The sequence below is a fragment of the Ptychodera flava genome, chromosome 4, assembly GCF_041260155.1.
Source record: "Ptychodera flava strain L36383 chromosome 4, AS_Pfla_20210202, whole genome shotgun sequence".
Taxonomy (NCBI): Eukaryota; Metazoa; Hemichordata; class Enteropneusta; family Ptychoderidae; genus Ptychodera; species Ptychodera flava.
In genome coordinates, this window is record NC_091931.1 from 19,764,271 (window position 1) to 19,783,964 (window position 19,694).

Here is a 19,694-nt window from a genome sequence, read left to right on the forward strand (position 1 = left end):
TACATTCCATAAGGAAACGTTAGACCATTCTCTTTCAATATCCAGAATAAAATCATAGGTTATCATGCAAACTTTGGTACTAGAGAAACAAATTACCAAATATTTAGCAACTCGTGCAATTCAAAATGGCCGCCATCCCCCTGTTAACTCTACGGGGAAAATTTCATCCCACAAGTGGCAGACCAAACTATTGTACAAGTTAGAGAGTCCAAACATCTGTCGCCGAGGCGCATTCTACCTTTCTCCGCAATGGTAAAATGTTTACCTACAATGATACTTTTCTTAAAGGTTCTAATATTGGTGCCCATCGTTTTTTCTCTGTCGGTCTGCTACCTGTCAATCACCGGTATCATAGCGGCACCTTTGAAACCGGTATCGGTCTGGCAATTATACTCACTGGCATAATTTTAACGTCTGTCCCGGGCATGTTTCTTGCCTCAGTCCCAGTGATATACTGTATCTTTAATAGAAATTCGACGAATTTATCTGTGCGATCAAACTGCTAGTGTGCTATCACCCTGGGCTAGCACAGACGTCTTGTTTGATCAAGTAGGCGTATTTGACAGAATTCGCCCGTTATTTATACCTTTAAATGCAGCACTCCACTGCTTTTCAAGCAGCTCGTGTCAGCTCTTGAACCAAACATTTGCACTCGGAAGTTCTGGTGTGGTCGACGTTAATGATGGGCTCCTTGCGGAAAACAACCTCTGTCAAGTTCGGAAGATCTCGAGAAGAAGAAAGTCGTAAAAGTGGGAGCGACGATGACGTTACTAAAGAAGATGATAAAGTGGCGTTGAAGAAACAAATGAGTTTATTCGTTTGTATCACAATCATCGTCGGTAATACCATCGGAACAGGTATATTCATATCACCAAAGGGCGTTCTCCTGTACTCCGGCTCTGTTGGTTTGTCTCTCGTAGTCTGGACGCTTGGCGGAGTGTTAGCAATGCTCGGGGCCCTATCATTCGCAGAACTGGGTACAACCTTCGGAAAATCAGGCGGGGACTACACGTACACAAGAGAAGCGTTTGGACCGCTGCTGGCATTTTTGGTCGTTTGGAAGTACTTCGTCCTGCACGATCCAGGATCGAAGGTAGTGGCAAGCATTTCGTTCGCGCGTTACGTGGTACAGCCGTTTTTCCCAGGATGCGATCCACCTGACGCGGCAATAGCGATGATTGCGATTGCTCCTTTAGGTAAGTCGCATTCTCAGCTGTACAGGGTAATCAATAGAGTTGTAAGTGTACTTACCTTCACAAAATGCTAAAGAAACTCATAGCCTCTCAATAACACGATTTGGTCGACTGATCAATGCACAACCATGCCATGCCGTGACCAGCAAGGAACGGAATCATGTCTCATATTGAGTCTTCAATCTGCGTGATAGCTCCTAACGGCCATATCTATAGGGCTAAGATGGTATCTTGCGATCTTGCGATATTTATGATCTATGTCTTTACGCACATATAAACATTGAGTACTCCGGTCACTTCATCACAATTTGTTGTTCATGAAATGAAATGTGTGACACAACTTATCTAAATCACTATCAATCAATGGATTAGATATTGAAACAAAAGTGATATGAGCGAATGTTGGTGGTGCCCTCCATTCTAAGATTGATCCTTGGGATATATTCTCATAAGGTCTCCAAAGCATGCAATTACTGTATTGAATATAGCTTAGTATCAGTTATTAATTGTGTAAATCTTTTCTTCGTCTTGAAAAAGGGACCGTCGATATCATGTGTCGTATACCTGTTAATGTTGTTTCAGAGACAACATTTTCAGCGCACAATTGAATGAGAACCTATGTTATGCCAGAACGCTCTGTTGATTTCATGGTAAAACAAAAATGTAACTCCTTGAAAAGTTGCTAAATAACACAATAAATGCATTAAGCGTAATAATGAATCTTGACATTTTGTAATTATAAATGACATTATAACATTTGTAACGGAAAATAACAAAACTGTCGCACATTACCTTCAATAATCCACAACTTCTGGTGATTATGACATTTATACATTAACAACAGTCTGTGCTGGTGCCAGTGATTTAACTCGAAAGAAATGTAGATTTGTATAGCATCGGGGTTCTCTTTTGAAGTCGCCTTTAGTTGAAATTTTGTTAAAACTGTGGTTTCTTCTCTGACATCTCCATACTTGGATTTTATGAATGCCTATTTGCAATCATAAACCTTACTTTTACCTAATAAAGGCATGTTTATTGACTGATTCCAGGACACAGTCAGTAGCTTAGGTTGACGAACCAAGCACCAAATAGGAGTGTAATAAGTCACTCTACGAAACATCTACACAAAACTGTGTTGTATGTCTGCAAATTCAGTGCTATCGGTGTGAAATTGTGGTGTTTCAAGGAAAATATCATTCGACACTTACCTATTCATACTTTTTCAAGTCGTTGTTTCTAAAAACTGTAGAAACAGTTTGCCTTCCGTGTAATGGCATTAAAGACATGCATTAAATATATTACTGGTGTCACGGTGTGTTGGAGTAAGGTCACACTTTTGCTGAAGAAACACCCGGCCCGTATTTTAATATTGTCTGAGAAAACTGTGAGACAAAATGCCCGTATTTATCACATTTGAGGGATATGGGATAGCAAATCGAAGCTCCCGCCTTTATTTTAGGCAAGTCTTGTTGTCATTAATTCTATGTAGTCCCTTTCTACCAACATCCATGTCTACGATATCGGGAATCTAGTTGTCACCATGAATAAAGTTATTTGTCGAAAAAACACAGAAACCAGAGACACCCTGACACCAATGTGTAGGTTCATCATCTATTATCCACACGCGTTGTGAAGTTTGATGACACGTTTCTGTTATTGGGTGTTTGTGCATTTTCGACAGCCTGGGTATGAAGTAATAATAGTGTAATTTCTAAGCAATAGGGAAAAGATAATCCAATGCGGTTAAATTATTCATACTTGACCCGTAGCACTTTTCCTCACAAAATAAGCGATGTGACATGGTGAAGAATCCGGAATAGTTTGTCACATTGCTGTAGATTTAATCATTGTATTCTGAATTCCAATGTCATGGACATCTGCTGTGAATTTTCTTTTGATGTAGCTGTCGCTTACTTTGTGAATTCATGGAAAGTGAATGCTGCAACGTCCGTACAGAACATATTCACGGTTGCTAAGGTTATCGGCCTGTCAATCATTGTCATCGCTGGAATGGTTCAATTGGCAAATGGTAAGCTATCATATGTATCTCCAAAGGTCTATGGTGGGAACTATTTGAGCGATTGCATTCTTGTACGATAAATCAAATTTTGTGGTACATGAATATAATATCAACACAGCATTTGCAGCTGGCCTGTAATCGAATTTACGATTGCTTTTACTGCCTAAACCATATCGAAGTAGTAAGCAGTCAGTGACAATATGAATCCGTATTTTCCTGGGAAAATACCGAGGGCGACATATTTTGAATTAACCTAGTCGAGTTGGTGGAATGAAAAAAATACTAGGAGTACAAGCAAGGGACATTTTTGATACCAGAGAAAAGACGCTGTTCTCTTACCAGCGAACTAAAGAAAAATGATTCTGCGACATTACCAATATGCGCAGCCTCAAAATCAATCTGTCTACCATCCCCCTCCCATATAGAATAGTTAACGTATTACCGAAGTCATATGCTGTCTTTGAATGTACAACTTCACACAGTACAACACCAGGCACTTTATCACTCTTAAGGCTGAGTTCACAAATAACGATTGGGGGGGGGGGGCTGGAGGAATCTCGATTGAAATCTTATTTTTTTTCAGATCCCCCCCCTGAGTACCCTAAAAAAATTCAAATGCCCCCCTCTATATGGTCAAATTTTTCAAGTCCCCCCCAACTATCAAAGGCCCGCATATTTGTAAAGGATGTGAGCGCAGGAAAAATAAACATGTATTGCGCCGTTCTGCTCACAGGTGTTCAACACTACCTGTATTAGCACTTTGTATAGTCATATTCCCAAGGCAAGTTCTTTAAATGCATCAGTGAATTTTTAGATGTATTGGTCTAAAAGCCAACTTGAGTTAATCCAACTCTGGCCAGGTCAATTGCTCCTGTTGAAGAGCACACAAAATGCAATCATGAGAGAGTAGGAAAATTGTGAATTCTGGCTAATTGCCGTATTGCATAGTGACCTACCAAAAAATTGTTTCAAAACTACAAGACCTATATGAATTAGATGCTACTCAAAATTGACAATACCGGAAAGTTAAAATATTCCATCAAATAAATGTTTTAATCTCTGAAATTTTGGGTTTGATAATTGCAAATTTGGTTAAAAAATAAATAATTCCATTTGGTCACATATTTTTTCTTCGAGTCTTTACTATTCAAAGTTTTACTTCTGTATCATTTTATAATAAGAGTGTGAAAATTTAGAAAATCAAGCATGGTGACCCCATCTTTTTTTTTAATATTTGATTATTCTCATATGCCAGCTAGAATTCAAACATTTATATGTTTTCTTCCATGTGTTGCTCTCTGGCCTGATCTTGTGTACAAGTGAGTTTCACTGTCATGAGTGTCATTTGACCCAAACCCTTCTTCAACTACCATGTACATCAGAGCTGTCTCTGTCACTGTTCAGGTATGCAGTGACAGTGACACTGCAGTAGCAGGGTAGTATCTGGTAGTGACACTACCCGTAGGCTGTATAAACTTTGATAATTTTGGCAATATTTTTGTTCAGTTTTACAACTGCGTTCTTGTTCTACTTCCTACAGCATGTTGAATTGTCCATGGCGTATTCAGCTTGCTATCACAGCCTATGTATGTGTACCATGCATTTGTATCACTGACAACTGACTGTCAGTCTGGACTCCAATTAAATTATCACCAAATACATATTTATATTTATATATACAGGCTTTGTCGACAAACTAAATATTGTGTGTTTGAGTATGCTGTAGGGAGATAGCAAGAAACTGTAGTTGTTATATTGCATAGAAATATTGCAGAAATCATTAACAGTTGCAGCTTCTGCCCTGTTACGAGGCTCAAGTTTGTTTTTTTACGACAAATCACACTTTTAGATTTTTTCGAGATAAAAGTCATGAAATGTGACAAAATGGTTCTAGATTTTGTTAAATTATTACTAACATTACAACATTTTGATGACATAAAAAAATGATATTCATTTTTCATTGAATTACCTACAAAAACTTGAAATTGGAAAATGTAAAACTCAAAAGGGACCCAAAAATTTTCAAGTCCCCCCTCCACTACCCCCAAAATTTTCGAATCCCCCCCTGAATTCCTCCAGCCCCCCCCAACCGTTTTTTGTGAACGCAGCCTAAGTGAATACTGTGGCATATTACGTAACCATGTGTCATGAAAACATTTGGAAAAAACAAAAAAAGAACAGACATTGTCAGCCGATATGAGCTTTGTAGTAAGCCCAGTTGTGAAGATGTCCTAGCAGTAAGAGGAAATAATGTCCAGAGTGGTTAAATTATTATCGAATCTTTCACCTTTCAGGAAAGACGGAAAATCTGAAAGACGCCTTCTCTACAAAACCAGAATCCTTTATGGACGTATCACTAGCTTTCTACCAGGCAATTTATGCATATGGTGGATGGTAGGTAATATAATGAACCGCAGTATAATTATGGTAGCCAATTTAATCTTAGGAATAACATTCTATTCATGGCTTATGCATTTCCTAACATCACTTTTGCTCGTATTTTCCGCTGTTGGATAGCAAGAAATGATTGTGCAAGAGAAAACAGCAGTAACTCCATGTGTTCTTAATTTATCAACGCAAGTAACTCTGGGTATATGCACGTTGCAAGTGAGTGGTGATTGATAAATCGACTTACTGTTCAACGTCAGTGTTTTGACCGACACACTGCTTTCTCTGCAGGGTAAATCTCAACATGTTGACCGAGGAGTTGAGAAACCCGGCCCGAGATATCCCGATCGCAGTGGTCGTGTCGGAAACGATCGTAATAGTACTATATGTCATGGCGAACATTTCCTACCTTACAGCCATGTCTCCTGAAGAACTGCTTGCGTCTAATGCTGTTGGCGTGGTGGGTACCAGTAACACGTTCATTTTGGAATGCCAAGACGTCTTTTGAATTTAACAAACATTGAAGGGCTAGACGTTTACTTATTTTGTATTTCTACGTTTCAGAATATATTCAACCTACACTTCACGTTGACATTAATTTTTGATTTGCGACATTGTATCCTCCAGCCAAAGTAATTGATAATCCTGAAAGCGATTTTCCTCAAGCCATTTTGTGATTTTTTTTTGTTTCAGACGTTTGCAGACTATCTGTTCGGTTCTTTTTCATGGATAATTCCTGTCTTTATCGCCATATCGGTTTTTGGTACGATGAATGGCACAGTTTTGACACGCAGTCGGTATGTGTATTTAATAAAGTAATACCCTCTTACACGATGAGAATTTAAACTTTTGCTCTAGCTATGCTAAATGAAACGTGCAGCCATCCTTTTAAATAATGCAAGTATTAGTTCACCTTTGCAGACGATCATATTGCCTCAAATGTACTGTTAAATTTTCTCTGTAATTCTCAAGGTGAAACTTGCATCATTAGGAAACACATTGCATTGATATGGGAGCCCACCAATTACAATATACCTACGATCTGCAACACGCTCCAAAACACACACACAACAATACTTGAAAGTAGACTCTGAAAGAAGTATTTCGAAAATTTCTCACAGTAAAAAATCCTATGTAGACTATTAATGAAAAAAGCACATTGATTTTTACCCCAGTATTTTCTTCACCTGTGCACGTGATGGCTACTTGCCGGCTACCATAGGGATGATTCACGTCAACTTTAAAACACCTATAACATCTTTGATGTCCAGTGCAGTACTCGTCACGGTTAGTGAGAGGCAGTTTATTTCTGTTTGATCATATCTTCGTTACTCATAGTGCAAATTTTTATTGTTGTGTTTATAGATAAGATTATAGGTGCCTTGACTTTAAAAAGCAAACAAAAACTTCAAACTTCCCAAAATACAGTTATACGGTTTGCCCTTGGTATGTCAGCAAGAGCACACCTTGAATCGGTTCACTTCAAACAAATGGGATGGCTACCTGTTAGCCACAGAGTCGCATATATAAAACTCAATCATGTTCATAGAGTTACATTAGGATTAGCACCGAAATATTTGTCTGATAATTTTGTTTTTAACAGTCATGTCCATAGAACGAGATCCGGACCCTATTCTATTTTTATTCAAGGTGGGGCTCGGTTTTATCAGAATAGTTTTGTATATACAGCTAGTGTTGAATGGAACAAAGTTCCAAGAAATATACAGAGTATTACTTCAAATTCTCTGTTTAAAAGAAAGTTAAAGAAGTATTTTTATGAAGCAATGATTCAACGTGAGCAAAATGATTTTGTTTTTTATTAATTGTTGTCGTGCCGATTTGCTTGTGATTTTATTTTTCGTGGGACCACAGTGGAAATAAGTTTTTAACTTTTCTGTGTTATCCCAGCACTTCTGTCTTTTTCTTTTTTCTTGTTTGTACTGTATGGTTATTTTTTAAGTGCTAAATAAATATAAAAAAAATAGGTCAAAGAAATTTACAATAGCAATCTTTTGGGAAGAACGAAAGCAACATCCAAACTATATGTCTGTCTCGCGTACGTTTGCTAAGCAACCTTTTGCACAATTTTACTTTCAATGTATCGGATTGGAGTCTCGCATAGATGGCTTCAACCATGGGCATTTTCTTGAATGCTGATACCTATACTACGGTGCACAAACTTATTACAAAAAAATTATTGTCCTTTCAAACAGTTCTTTGCGGTATATGCCAAGAAAGAGCTACTGTCACCCTGGGTGGCATGATAATGTACATGTTACTCCTTGAAGCCTAACACGTCACGAATGCAATGGACAATAGCTGTCACTTTTGAGTATATTACATTGTGTTTACTGTACAAAAATACGTTTGTTATCCCTCTGCCTAAAGAATGCTTCAAGCTTTTACGACGCAACACATCGTATACGATATGAAATGTTGTTGGAAATGTTATCGTAGTGCGGACTAAAATTTAATCGCCGATAAGATCTATTGACATCGAACACATTCAGGATGTTTAACATTGGACATTTCGACATGATTTGGGGTTGAACGAAAAAACTGTAAGCTTATTGTACGGACAGAACAAAAGTACTTTAAAATGTGCATCAAACGTGATGGCTAATGGAACGTATAGTAAATATACGCAGACGAAAGATTAGTGTTGATCAAAAAACATCGTCATACAGAAAATAAAGCACAGCTAGATTGTCTCAAAGCAGCGCAGAATGTGACACTCGCAGAAACATTAATATATTAACATAATTATCGAGTGTTCTGAATAACATCATAAAAAAGGGTGTATAACCGAGTAATAGTAATAGTGCATGAAAACTGAAACCACGAACAGACAAAAGGTTTAAGACTGACAAAATCACGATGGGAACTAATTTGTAGACAAAATGCTTGACATACAACAATATACACAGATATACTGATTCTGTGCATTTGTGGAATACGTTCAGAATACAAATACACCCAATACACATCCTCTTTAATTCCAAAAATGCACAAGTATAGTGTACACTTGGTGTGCAAAGATATCCATTACGCATATTCTTCTTCTGCATAGATATACGTTACGTATATCAACGCATTGATATGTTCCATATGCAAAGATGTACGTTACGAATACAATGAATATTGTGTTCCATATACGTCAATATACGTGAATATACTGAACGTATATCAAGCATTTTGCCCAGCTAGCTAGCTAGCTAGCTAGCTAGTGTTGGGATAACTGGATGGTAAAATAATGTCGATTTAATTTGCAAATCTTTTTAAGTAATGAGTAATTTGTAATATTGCAACATTAAGCTGCAGGGCATTTAACACTTTTGAGAAATTTGAAAAATATGAAGATCTAATTATCCCAAATTAGTTCCAATCGTGTCCAAAAGAGCCAATGTCGTCCGATAGTGTACTTCGTCATCCAATGCGGTGGATTTGTGTATAGTTGGAAAAATACGCTTTATCCCAAAACTATTTTTTTCATGTTCGTTTCAAAGAAGACCAGAAATTTTGTCGCAACTATTAGCAACCTATTGAGTTCTCTCATATCAATTTCATTTAAAGCCCCCTAAGAAAATCTTTTTGAGTTCCCTACAAAATGTGTGTCCACTATTCTTCAGTCGTGACAAGCCATGCTGTGATCTGCCAGTTGGTAAGATTCACTTTTGTCCAAACAACTTCAAAACAACTTCCAAAAAACGCAAATGAAATACCTCAACGAAGTGATTTTTATTTTGCTTTTTAAACTTTTGTATTACGCCTAACTCAGATTACATTTGTGATATCAAGCGTCACCGGAACCGGCATCACCAATCTTCTGAATTACGTAACCTTTGCAAATTGGTTGTTTTATGCTGTGGTAACTGTTGGCCTCGTCTACCTTCGATGGAAGCGGCCTGACCTCAATCGAACTTTTAAGGTATGTTCATTGCTGAAACAATCAGTCATTGTGCTTTACCTTGAGTAACCACGCCTTAAACGAATGCGTCATGTATGGTATATTAACCAATATAAGTAGAAAAATAGAAGATGGACATGATAATGGATAAAATTCCCGTTTGGCTTTCTGATCTATTACAGTACATCACATGGTCACTTCTGGAACGTGACACTGCTGATCAAGACACAAGCTGACATTTCAAATCCTCACATTTCTCTCTCAGGTTCCACTCGTTGTTCCCATCTTATTCTCACTTGCTGTCTTCTACCTGTCCATCACTGCTATCATAGCGGCGCCCGTTGAAACCGGTATCGGCCTGGCAATCATACTCACTGGCGTTCCCGTGTACCTTTTTGGACAGTGGAAAAATAAACCATCATATTTCTACAGAATGACCGGTAAGTTGGGCAGATTTTCATCGCGCAACAGCAATCAAGTAAACTGAGTCAGTAGTTCAACGTGAATATATCGATCACTCTTGTTTCCAGTTTTGTCCGTTTGAGAAGTGTGAATTACAAAGAGTAAATAGCCATAGTTCCAGTCGGCTCCATAGTTTCAACACTTCAAGCGGAACATGAATTACCATCTCTTACAATTTCCGTTTCTGTAATCTCGGGCACTCTCATTTAAATGTTAGTGTTTGGGATTGTCATTTTTCCAAATATTTTCAAGTGTGTCACAGTAGTTCCTATCTACGAAGGCTTTTTATTTGTCAGATTATTGACCTATTTCTATATAACCAGCTCTCTCAAAATCATTCAAACACATGTGTATAACGCATTGTTTGAATTTTTATCTGCCTTTTATCTGCCTTTTGGTACACAGTCTAGTCTTACTCCCATGATATTTACTAATGCTACGCAGCTTGAAAGCTTTAATCCGTTCAAGAGATGAAAGTCTGCTCAATGTGGTGACTTGTTATTTAAATAGTGTTCATTTGCTTGATTTTCCAAAGGCGTTTGACCTTATGGACCATACAGTTTGTTAGCAAAGTTATCAGTGTATGGGTTATCTGATGGTAATCAAAGATCTTATCTGTCTTATCTTATCTCATCGTCAATCAGTCGTTGACAATGTGGGCAGTGTTATCAGTCAAACGTCATGTAACTGCATGAGTCCCAAAAGCAAGGTTCGATTTTTTGACCTTTATTATTTATGGTCGTTATCAATGATCTGTCGTTGTTTGTCGACTCCCCTTCCTATGTATGCTAGTGACCAATACTACATGCAAGGAGTAAATTGTGTATTGTTGAGATGTGTGAGCTCAAGGCCATAAAAGTGACATTCGCCTAATCATAAGTAGATTGCGATCACACGTCCTTTTTTTTCTCCAGAAAGTTTATTTTCATCAGTTTATGTCATGTCGATTAGACAGAGTAATTGTCACTTTGCGGGTGTTTTGAAGTTTAATTGTATATATGGGACTTGTCCACAGTATCTATCTCAGTTTAATTACATGTACTTTCAATCGCATTGAACACGATCGTCAGACACGGTGTGGTGTGCTTATCGCCAGGACTGTTCTATACCAAGATGTGAATCAAAAGCTGGTCAACGAAGATTTCATTTCCGACGAACGAAAGCGTGGAATGCCTTACCTACTGAAATTATGGAAAGAGCTAATCTATATGTCTTCAAATTTGACTTGAAAGACTATATCAGATGGAATGTTCGCCTGTAGTCTCCCTCTTCTGTGCAAGCATTTTGTGATTTGCATGTGCACCCAGATGAAATCGACCGCTCAAAAAAGTGCGAAAGAGAAAGAGGAATTACGCACATGTTTAAATGAATTCATATATCCCCCACAAGAGTAGCGTACTATTGGATACGTGGGCATTTGTTTTGCGATGTGATTCGATTGGCTATCAGAAAGCCATTTTGTTATACTTTCAAGGTCAAAATATGGCATTCATAAATTAACAGATTTTGTTATCCCGGAACAAGGTATTCAACAAGCATTTAGGCGTTTTCATCATGGTATCAACCATTTTGACCACCAAATGTGGGAGTATTGCAATAAGATATATGTGCTCCCCTCTTTGTTTTATGATACCGTATAACAATACAATACATGGATACGTCCGATGCTAGTAGGCCTGTTCAGAAATCCGTGTTTCAGTAAGTTGCCTTCAAATGAGATAATACCATCTCAGCGTCGATGGTCGACTTGATACTGTTTTTAATACATTGTCAACTCGTGTCCATGTGATCTCTTCATACCAGTGCTCTCAGTCGAAAGTTGGTGTTCACTACTCGTTAAATATGACGAGAAGAATACTTCGCTTGTTCATCCTTCAGTATTGTTCGTCATACGATCATATTCGCGAAAGTTTGAGTCTCACAAACGAACGGTTTACTCTAATGCAGATCCATACATAGCTTTTTGCAACGACTTACAACACTATTAACTTGAATCTCTTCACAGATGCAGTTGGAAATTTTATCCAAAAATTCTTACTCGTTGTAAGCCAAGAAAAGGAGACTTATTAGGGGAGCCTGCTGCATCAGAGGATACTCGGTTTGGTCTGAGCAGATCAATGGACACAAAGGCACAAGGATGGGTGATTCATGTCAAACAATGTCACCATTCGACAAGTTCTTCTTCCAACGGAGTTCAAGGGATGATCATCAAATAATATGACATTTGTAAACCGAAAAAGTCCAGCTGTATCTTAATGTGAACAAGATATGGGAAACTCTTGAACATGAATAGGCTTAACTCTTTGCACCCTGACCCTCTGGTGACCTATGACACCATACGGACATTTTTCCCGAGCCGGATTCAAAGGGTTAACCAAGATTCCTTCAGCCTGCTGGTCAATTTAAATCACTGAGCATGGAAACGGGCTGTCTATGACAGCCATAATATAATGTTTGCCACCTCCGGAACGTAAATTAATTTACTGTTTACCATAGAAATATTTGAAAATCAGCTATAAGTGTCATTTTACTTTGGCCAAAACGTTCGTTTGCCCAAGTTGGCTTCCTAAGCATTATCTATGAGTGCAAATAATTATATAGATGTAGAAATATTATGCCAATTTGCTAGTTCCTTGATGAAATATTTTAACAAATGTTCAAAATCGAACATACCTATGTGACGTATAATTCAGCTATATCTAAGGACCTTTAAGTTATGAATATTTTTGAAAAACATTTCCCAATTTTCCAGTTTTTTGTCTTAATTTGTGTAGAGGACATGAAGTTATCAATACAGCGTTTTAGCATTGCGTATAGCGATGCGATCGTTTTTCTGTCTGTGACATTCAGGAAAAATTGTAACTCTCAGATTATTTTACATGTAGTTCAGCTTTACGACAGCGAATTTATGAATAAACTCTTCATATTTCTGAAATCACTACATAACATAGATAAGCTTACAAGAAAAACAAATATTGTACCGCTGTAGTTTTTCTCGAGGGTCTATGGTATGGACGGTTGCAGGAATAGCAGTGATCGCGATTTCAGCTTTGTTACTAAATATAGCTGCACGCGCGCGACATCGGACAAATATGCCTGAAATTCGGACAAATTTTATCGTTGTATGCGCGGCTGTTGTTGCAGCTTGTAGTCTGAGTCATCAATTCATACGAATAAGTGTGACGCTAAAAAGTCATTGTAACACTAGCAGGCTTTATTTTCGTCGTTTATGCGGAAAATGAGGACAAATATTTATTTATGCATATTAATAAGAGAGAACAGTGACGTCATTTGCGATCAGCGCTATTAGTGACAAGAGTAGTGTATAAATATGGACCAACCGTTTCATTTACAATCACGAAGTGTACGTTCATTATTTCGGGAGAGCGGAGTATTTAAGGCATTGCCAATGTAGTCTCTGATGTGGCGCCATCTCGTGGCAGTAGCAAAATTCCTTTCCATATTGCAATGGAAGCCAATAATAAGATGATCAACCAGACAAGAAAACATTATTTGAACAAATTTAGTGTATTCGCCCCAGCGTTTGCACTTTGTACAAGTGAAAGTCACTCACATGTGTACAAAATTGAGAGAATAGCTGTGTAATGGAAAGGAAGTACACTTTCTGAATCCTTAGTTACTTGCGCGCACCCTTTGTCGACTTTGAAGTACTCTTTGTCAATTTTAAAAATATAGACACCTGCCTAAAAACACCAAATTTCCCAATAATAATTTTATACAGACCCCGCCGATGAAACGACATGGTTGACGCTAGCGATCTATTTTTTTTGTCATAATTTGGGGGAAGTCTATCTTAGACAGAATCAAAATCTATTTGAAATCTATTCTTGGTCATAATTTACGGAAAGTCTATCCCAGACAGAATTAAAGGCGGCCGAGGTTTGCTATCTTTTAAATACTGGGTGCGTTAAAATGCTTGTATAAATATGCTGACTCAAGACTTGTCCTCTATGGGAGCCGTCATTATTTACGGCGTGGAGGGAAAATCTTCGGAAACTCCGAAATTTCGAGTAACCCCTTTGCCAACCATGATGAATTTGAGTAACCCCCTCTCTAACTCGGAAATTTTGACTGACCCCCCCCCACTTAGAAGAGTTAAATACCAATACATGTATTTGTAAAATTTACAAAAATACAGCAATAGTAAAGACCTTTCAAATCCTGATGTACTCTGGTGGATTATCATCGGTTATCTCATGACGGTTGAAAAAGGTGAAACGGTTACCAACAAAATGAAATTCAAAGTGACAACAAAATACAGATATAACCAGATATGAACTGTAAATGCTCACGTGTTTCATTATATATTGAAGTTATGTGTAAATTTGAACCTTTGCCACATGTTTGCAACTTCATTGAAAGTATTATGATCAACATAATGAACAATATTCACCACAGATTAACTTTATAGGTCATTAAGTATTCAAATACGCAATTAGCTGAAATAGAAATAGTTAATTTCTTTGACTGTTGTATCACCACTTTATATAGCAAGTGTAATTGCATGCCTTTGGTCAAGTCCTTCAAATCCTTCAAACTATATATTCCAAACTTTGAAAGCTCATTAGATATGCAAACTATAAATTAGCTGACACGAAAACTTATGTGCGAAATGACTATCAATATTGGTATAACCTGGAATAATCATCAATGTACATTGCATGTTATGCCAATTTTGATCAATTAATCCAAGTATATATCCCTAATTAGGAAAGTTCATTAAATACACAAATTAGGAATTGGCTGAAGCAAAAATGCTTAATGCCTTTCAATAATATTAGCCTACATAATAGTATCTTTAATGTACATAGCAAGTTTTATCAATTTTGGTCATGTAAATTCAAATATATATCCCTAATTTCGAAAATTCATTAATATGCAAATTAGGAGTTGGATGAAGTAAAAATGCTTAATGACTTTCAGTAACGTCGTATCATACTATATTTATGTACATAGCAAGTTTTCGTCAACTTTGGTCTAGTCAATACAGATAAATATCCCAAATTATGAAATTCATTAAATATGCAAATAAGGAATTGGCTAATGTTCAAATGCTTAATGACTTTCAATAATGTTCTATCATAGTATCTTTAATGTACATAGCCAGTTTCGTCAACTGTGGTCTCGTCAATTCAGATAAATACCCCTAATTAGGAAAGTTCATAAAATATGCAAATTAGGAATTGGCTGAAGTAAAAATGCTTAATGACATTTAATAATGTTCTATCATAGTATCTTTAATGTACATAGCAAGTTTCATCAATTTTGGTCATGTAAATTCAAATATATATCCTTAATTTCAAAGGTCATTAAATATGCAAATTAGGATTTGGATGAAGTAAAAATGCTTATTGACTTTCAGTAATGTTAAATCATAGTATCCTCAATATGCATACCAAGTTTCGTCAATTTTGATCGAGTAAATTCAGATATATATGCCTAATTAGTAGATTTCATCAATTATGCAAATTAGTAATTATCTTTCACGTCACCCCTTAATAACTTGCACAGCTGATATCTCTTGATGTGATCAACATTTGTAGCAAATCTCATCAAATTGTGTGCAGTCATTCTCAATGTATATCTCTTTTTTCTAAAATCATTAATTATGCAAATGAGCAAAAAGTACGCAAGCCACACCCACCAAAACTAATCAGTTCTTGCCATTTGCAAACTGAATCTATGTACCAGATTTGATTCTGATCTGATGAGCCGTTTTTTAGATATTGAGCACACAGACAGACAGACAGACAGACACACACAGAGACAGACAGACATCGCTGCAACATATGCTCACGTGTGTCAACACGTGAGGAAAAAAGCTCTCGCTATAACTCAGTATACAACCACATAATATTGTTAAATTTGGATGGGTATTACGACAGGGTTTTCACTAGTACATGGGAGAGAACACGCGAGAAGCTTAGGGGGAAAGTGTCAGAGGGGGTGTCCCCCTATCTTACATGGAAAATTTTGAGAAAATGATGTGTGCGATGGTGCAGTCTAATGCAATCTAAGGGGTGTTTTTAATTTGCTTTTTTACTGGTAAAACTGTTAAAACACTCCAAGGGGAAGAGCACGAGAGGGGTGTCGCATCCAAAATTTTGAGAAATTAATGAATGTGTGCAATGGTGCGATTTGAGAGGTGTTTCAGTTTATTTTGCACCAAAAATTGAGTAACCCCCTTCTCCCTCTTCACATTTTGAGCAACCCCCGTGAAGTTTTCAATTTTTTGAGTGACCTCCCGCACATTCCTCCGACCCCCAGGCCGTAAATAATGACAACTCCCTATAGGGTCAAGGAGAAGCATATTTATGTTATCATGAACCCACAATGCTTTTATTTGTTATGATGTATCTCAAACCATCTTTTTATCGAAAGCTTTCCAAAGTGTATTGAACTGCAAATTGTTTTGCCTGTTATTCAATCTGTGCTGTGTACGCAAAGTCAGTTCACAGAAGATTCAGGCTATTTAAAACAAATATTAAATAAATAAATAAATAAATAAATAAATAAATAAATAAATAAATAAATAAATATTAAATAAATAAAAGGCCTACACAAACAAACTAAAGGCAAATTTTTACTATTATCCGTCAAAATGTAGCCACCACGCGCTAACCCTTATGGCTCATTCTTTACTGCTGAATGAAAAATTTATGTGTGGAAAAACTACATTTTTTCGAAAATCCTTCATCTCCCCCCCCCCCCTCTGATACAAAGTTTCTCACCCCTTAGATTGATTTAGAATCAGTATATCAGGCGAATTATCTTAACCTCCCTGATTACGAATGCCACGTTATGTAAATGTTTACACAAGTACATGATAACAGCAGCACAGAATGCACAGCAACTGCAAAATCTTCAATAGAAAAATCTACGATATTAACTTCGTACAATTTACATGTACTCTGCTATCAAAATCTGCTCATGCGCAATGAAGAAGTACCGCATCAGCTGTAGTAAGTGAAGTCAAGTCTCGGTGCATGTGCAGTGAGCAGACGAGATGTTGACGACGAAGTGAACGCATGGCCGTCAGTCACCGTTCACCAAGCCGTGTTACTGCAGAGACGAATCGGTGAGTTTTCAGTTTATACATTACATTTTGATCATTTAAACTACCTCTTATCCTTTGAAGTTAAGCTTACATTTTGCCAATTTGCAATGCAACATCTTTCATCAGCAAGACATCGTTTGTGGCAAATAATTTGTGCAATTGGTAGCGAAATACTTCCGAAATCGTCTCAGTCTGTCTACGTCTGTGAGCATAACATCATCATCACGACATTGAAAATTTTTCGTTCAATATTTACTCCGGTCAAGGTTGTTTATAATACGACCACAATTTTGCTGAAGGCGCTGGGCGCGCAAGGATGCAAGTTAGTACAATTTATGTTTTATTGCACCGACAATGGACGTAAAAATCATCTTGTGATGTCATGAACACACGTTTTGTCGTAAACTTCACCGAAAGACAGAAGTCAAGGTCGCAATAGTGCATGTTTTATCACACGGATGAGGCTGAGTCAGTCCAGATTTCTGGCAACATTCGGCCATGACTCTTGCAGGGTAAGTCGTCAACTATCTGACGTGATGATTTTTCAGAAAGTTGCTGAACATAGCTGCAGTGCGGTAGCTCGAGTTTTGAATCTAGCTGTGTATTGTTTTAGTTTTACATACCATATTTATTCAACCAGTGTATTTTTCTGATTGCTCCCATCTTAAACTTCAAGTCATGTAGAAAATTCTGGTTACAGGTGGCAAAAATAAAAGCATAGTCGGTTGCAAATAGTCTGTAAGCACATTAAGTTTCGAATGTCCTGATTTGTAGTAATTTTCACCAGGTGGCCAAATTTTAGCTGGCATCTGACAGCTGGTTGTTTTTGCCGGCTGCTGGCTATATTCTACATCCCCCCTGTTTAAAGTGCAGCAAGAAATAAGAGACTGACTATACAAATATTATATTAATTTTTTCCCCATAAATATGACCAATATAGTGAGCATGCGTGTGGAATCAAGTGCAAAATCAATTTAGTATTGTACAGGACAATTACCATTAAGCTTATTTATATTTCTATGTATCAACCACAGTTTTTGGTCTAACTTCTTAACGCATCTTCAAAGACCCAGTATTTGGTCTGTCAGTGTGTGATGTCAATTTGTGACAAGCATTGTTAATATCACAATAGGGCTGAGCCCATACGCTCATGCAGAGTAAGATTGGAATTGTAATTTTAGTTGAAAGTGACAGTTCGCTTTCATGTTTTTTCTTTGATAAAATATTTTATGAGATATATAGTCTTCTTTGTCACCTTTGTTGATAGGCTTCTTCTTTGTCACCTGTGTTGATGGGCTTCTTCTTTGTCACTAATGTTGATGGGCTGCCAGGCTAATACGTCAGCTCACTGAGCTTGGCTACCCAGCATACTTTGCGCTGGGACTGTGACCCTTGACACAACTTTGACAGCTTCTTTTGAATGATGGGTAAATCTTTCATCCCAAATGAAAATATTGATGTCTTTCAATGTACTTTGAAATTGATAACTTTATGCAAGACATGTGATGATGCATACACAAGCATTGTGGGATTGCAATGGCGGAGATTCCGTGGTAAAGAAAAAAAATTTAAAATCTTATCCTCCTGTAGTGATGTGTGTGTATCAGTGAGCCGGTTGCGGCCGCCCTTTGGCCCATTTGGTGCACTATTATTGACAACTCAGAATGCCAGTCCAGACCAAAGAACCAACATGCAACAATGGGAGGCACACATTTACATGCACTGTTGACAAGCTACGTACTGCATGTTTGAATACCCAGTACTAGTAGGAAGTTGACGTAGAAACTGTTGTTGACATATGCAACAAAAATCTCCAAAAAAAACTGAAAAAAAAAGTTGTCAAAATTGCAGTTACGGATCTTTAAAGAAAATTATTGATACCTTCTAGCAAATCAGTGCAAGCTAGCTTCTATCCAATGGGCCAGGCTTACTTTCTTAAACTTTTACCCGCTCACCCCTAATTCCCTATGAATAGGTCTACATTCATTACAGAAAACACAATTGTGTTGGGCCAAACTATGGTGGTTAAAGGGTTAAACTTTGGGGAATGGTAGTTTGGTTTTATGTGGCCATATTACACATGATGAACTTTATTTTACTGATTGCTGATTTTGTGAAGATATTGAATCACCTAGATAACTGTAAAAAAAGCAACTCATGCCCTTTAATGTTTGAGTAAAGATATTTTGTTGCGATGTATGAAAGACGCTTAGAAAACAAGTTTAGGAAGGAAAAGTGCCCAATAAAAATTTGCCGCTACCGTAAAATCTCTGCAGGTAACATAACTATACTATACCTGATGCTGTTCTCAGGCCTACAGTAGAGAAGCATTTTCTGCAGTTTTTAAGTCTTTCAAACACCCGTAGTGACTCCAAAACTCTTCAGGAGACTTTTACAGATCTGTATCCTTACATGTGTATTTTACTTTGAAATATTAAAATCAATAATTTTGCATGTTATTGTTATGTTCAATTTTTGTATAGGAGATACATATTTTCATCTATTAAAGAAAAATGGAATCAACTGGAGATCAACAATATTGACATGAATTCTATTATTATTGTGGCTTGAAAAAGAAGTGTAGAACAGTTATTGTGTATTACTTGCATACTAATAAGTATACACCCAGTGCATGGGACTGTTATT

General features: G+C 37.2%; 2 protein-coding genes across 3 annotated transcripts in view; both read left to right on the top strand.

Annotated features, from left to right (window-relative positions):
- Positions 1-612: 612 nt before the first annotated feature.
- LOC139131117 (cystine/glutamate transporter-like) lies at positions 613-12,908 on the top strand. The gene is made up of 9 exons (XM_070697067.1): positions 613-1,196; positions 3,097-3,222; positions 5,508-5,607; positions 5,893-6,061; positions 6,295-6,398; positions 6,777-6,888; positions 9,380-9,529; positions 9,774-9,948; positions 11,976-12,908. The coding sequence occupies exons 1-9, from the start codon at positions 680-682 to the stop codon at positions 12,038-12,040; spliced, it is 1,518 nt and encodes a 505-aa protein (XP_070553168.1). The 5' UTR covers positions 613-679; the 3' UTR covers positions 12,041-12,908.
- Positions 12,909-16,984: 4,076 nt separating this feature from the next.
- LOC139131122 (tripartite motif-containing protein 55-like) overlaps positions 16,985-19,694 on the top strand; it is a 55,803-nt gene continuing 53,093 nt past the window's right edge. For both annotated transcript variants that reach the window (XM_070697071.1, XM_070697073.1), the window contains exon 1: positions 16,985-17,069. The gene's annotated coding sequence lies outside the window, so the exon portion shown is untranslated. The remainder of the gene's footprint in view (positions 17,070-19,694) is intronic.

What these genes read in the sequence shown, in the direction of transcription:
- LOC139131117 (XM_070697067.1), top strand. Translation starts at nt 680, where the DNA reads ATGATGGGCTCCTTGCGGAAAACAACCTCTGTCAAGTTCGGAAGATCT. An exon ending in CCAGTGCAGTACTCGTCACG is followed by an intron (nt 6,889 to 9,379) that starts GTTAGTGAGAGG and finishes CGCCTAACTCAG; the next exon opens with ATTACATTTGTGATATCAAG. An exon ending in ACCTCAATCGAACTTTTAAG is followed by an intron (nt 9,530 to 9,773) that starts GTATGTTCATTG and finishes TTTCTCTCTCAG; the next exon opens with GTTCCACTCGTTGTTCCCAT.